This window comes from Apaloderma vittatum, unplaced genomic scaffold (assembly GCF_000703405.1).
Source record: "Apaloderma vittatum isolate BGI_N311 unplaced genomic scaffold, ASM70340v1 scaffold30891, whole genome shotgun sequence".
NCBI classification, from domain to species: Eukaryota; Metazoa; Chordata; class Aves; order Trogoniformes; family Trogonidae; genus Apaloderma; species Apaloderma vittatum.
The window spans coordinates 1-1065 of record NW_009700157.1 but is presented as its reverse complement, the minus strand read 5'-3'; the positions used below and the strand labels follow the sequence as shown (position 1 = coordinate 1065).

General features: G+C 61.8%; 1 protein-coding gene across 1 annotated transcript; it reads right to left on the bottom strand.

Moving 5' to 3' along the window:
• Positions 1-484: 484 nt before the first annotated feature.
• Positions 485-880, bottom strand: CYSRT1 (cysteine-rich tail protein 1). The gene has a single exon (XM_009878659.1). The coding sequence runs from the start codon at positions 866-868 to the stop codon at positions 485-487; it is 384 nt and encodes a 127-aa protein (XP_009876961.1). The 5' UTR covers positions 869-880.
• Positions 881-1065: the final 185 nt, after the last annotated feature.

Below are 1065 nucleotides of genomic sequence, written 5' to 3'. Positions count from 1 at the left end.
TGACGATGCACTCCTCTGCCACACATGTAGGGCTGCCATCACCCAAATCCATCCTCTGGCAGGCAGGCAATGCCGGCACCTTCCCCAGAATTGGAGGTTTCCCAGCAAGGGCAGACTGGCAGGGTCAGTGTACAGGACCATAGGCTCAAAGCACGGTCCCATCCCCAGCGTAGTCACTTCAGAGTGGCATCTGCATTGGCATGCATCATCCTCGAGGCTCCCGGGCCTCCGTGGGGCAGGCGGGATCAGCTGTTCTCCCCCATGCCCCACACTGGCCTCTCAGGACCTGGCAGGTGCCCATCACCAGTGTATCTGGCTGCAGAGTTCATGGGTAACAAGCACGGGCAGAGTCCAACCGGTGCCACCTCCCAGCCGCCAGCTCTGCTGGGCACCAGGGCAGCTCCTGGCATGCCCAGGCTGGGCAGCCACATCCCCACGGGGCCACCTGTCCCCATCCCATGGTCAGGATAGCCTGTGAGGACCCTTAGGAGATGACACAGCAGCACTTTCTGCAGAAGGAGCAGCACTTGCAGCAGCCACATGTCCCGCCAGCCTCCCACTCCTGGCTCTTGGATGGCTTGTCCAGGGTGACGGTGTAGAAGGAGTTGGGTGATTCCCTGTCGGGCATCCTCAGGCTGCCATAGGGGTTGTAGGGACGGTACCAAGCCTGCCCCGTGGAAACTGTTGGGCTGTTCCAGCTGCCAGCGGGGTCTGCCTGCTCCTCCTCGCCATAGGCAGGCACAACAGCGGGGTTGGCGATGACAGTGGGCTCATCCTTTAGGTACCGAGTGATGAAGCTTTGCTGGAACTGGTCCCGCGGGATGTTGACGCTGGCGTAGGGGTTCTCCAGGCTGACTCCACGATCCATGTCCCTGCTTGTGGTCGCCACTCGTGGCCAAGCTGGCATCACCCACCTCCTATGAGACAGAGATCCCGTCACCCCGGGGTGCAGGAGGTGTCAGGCGTTGTTCTCTCGGCACAGGGACCCCACTGGTTCGGGATCAGGGTGCAGAGCTGTGCTCCCTGCCAGCCCCCTTCAGACCCCGACACGCAACTTTACATGTG

Excerpts from the sequence above, each read along its gene's own strand:
- CYSRT1 (XM_009878659.1), bottom strand. The coding sequence starts at position 868 with ATGGATCGTGGAGTCAGCCTGGAGAACCCCTACGCCAGCGTCAACATC.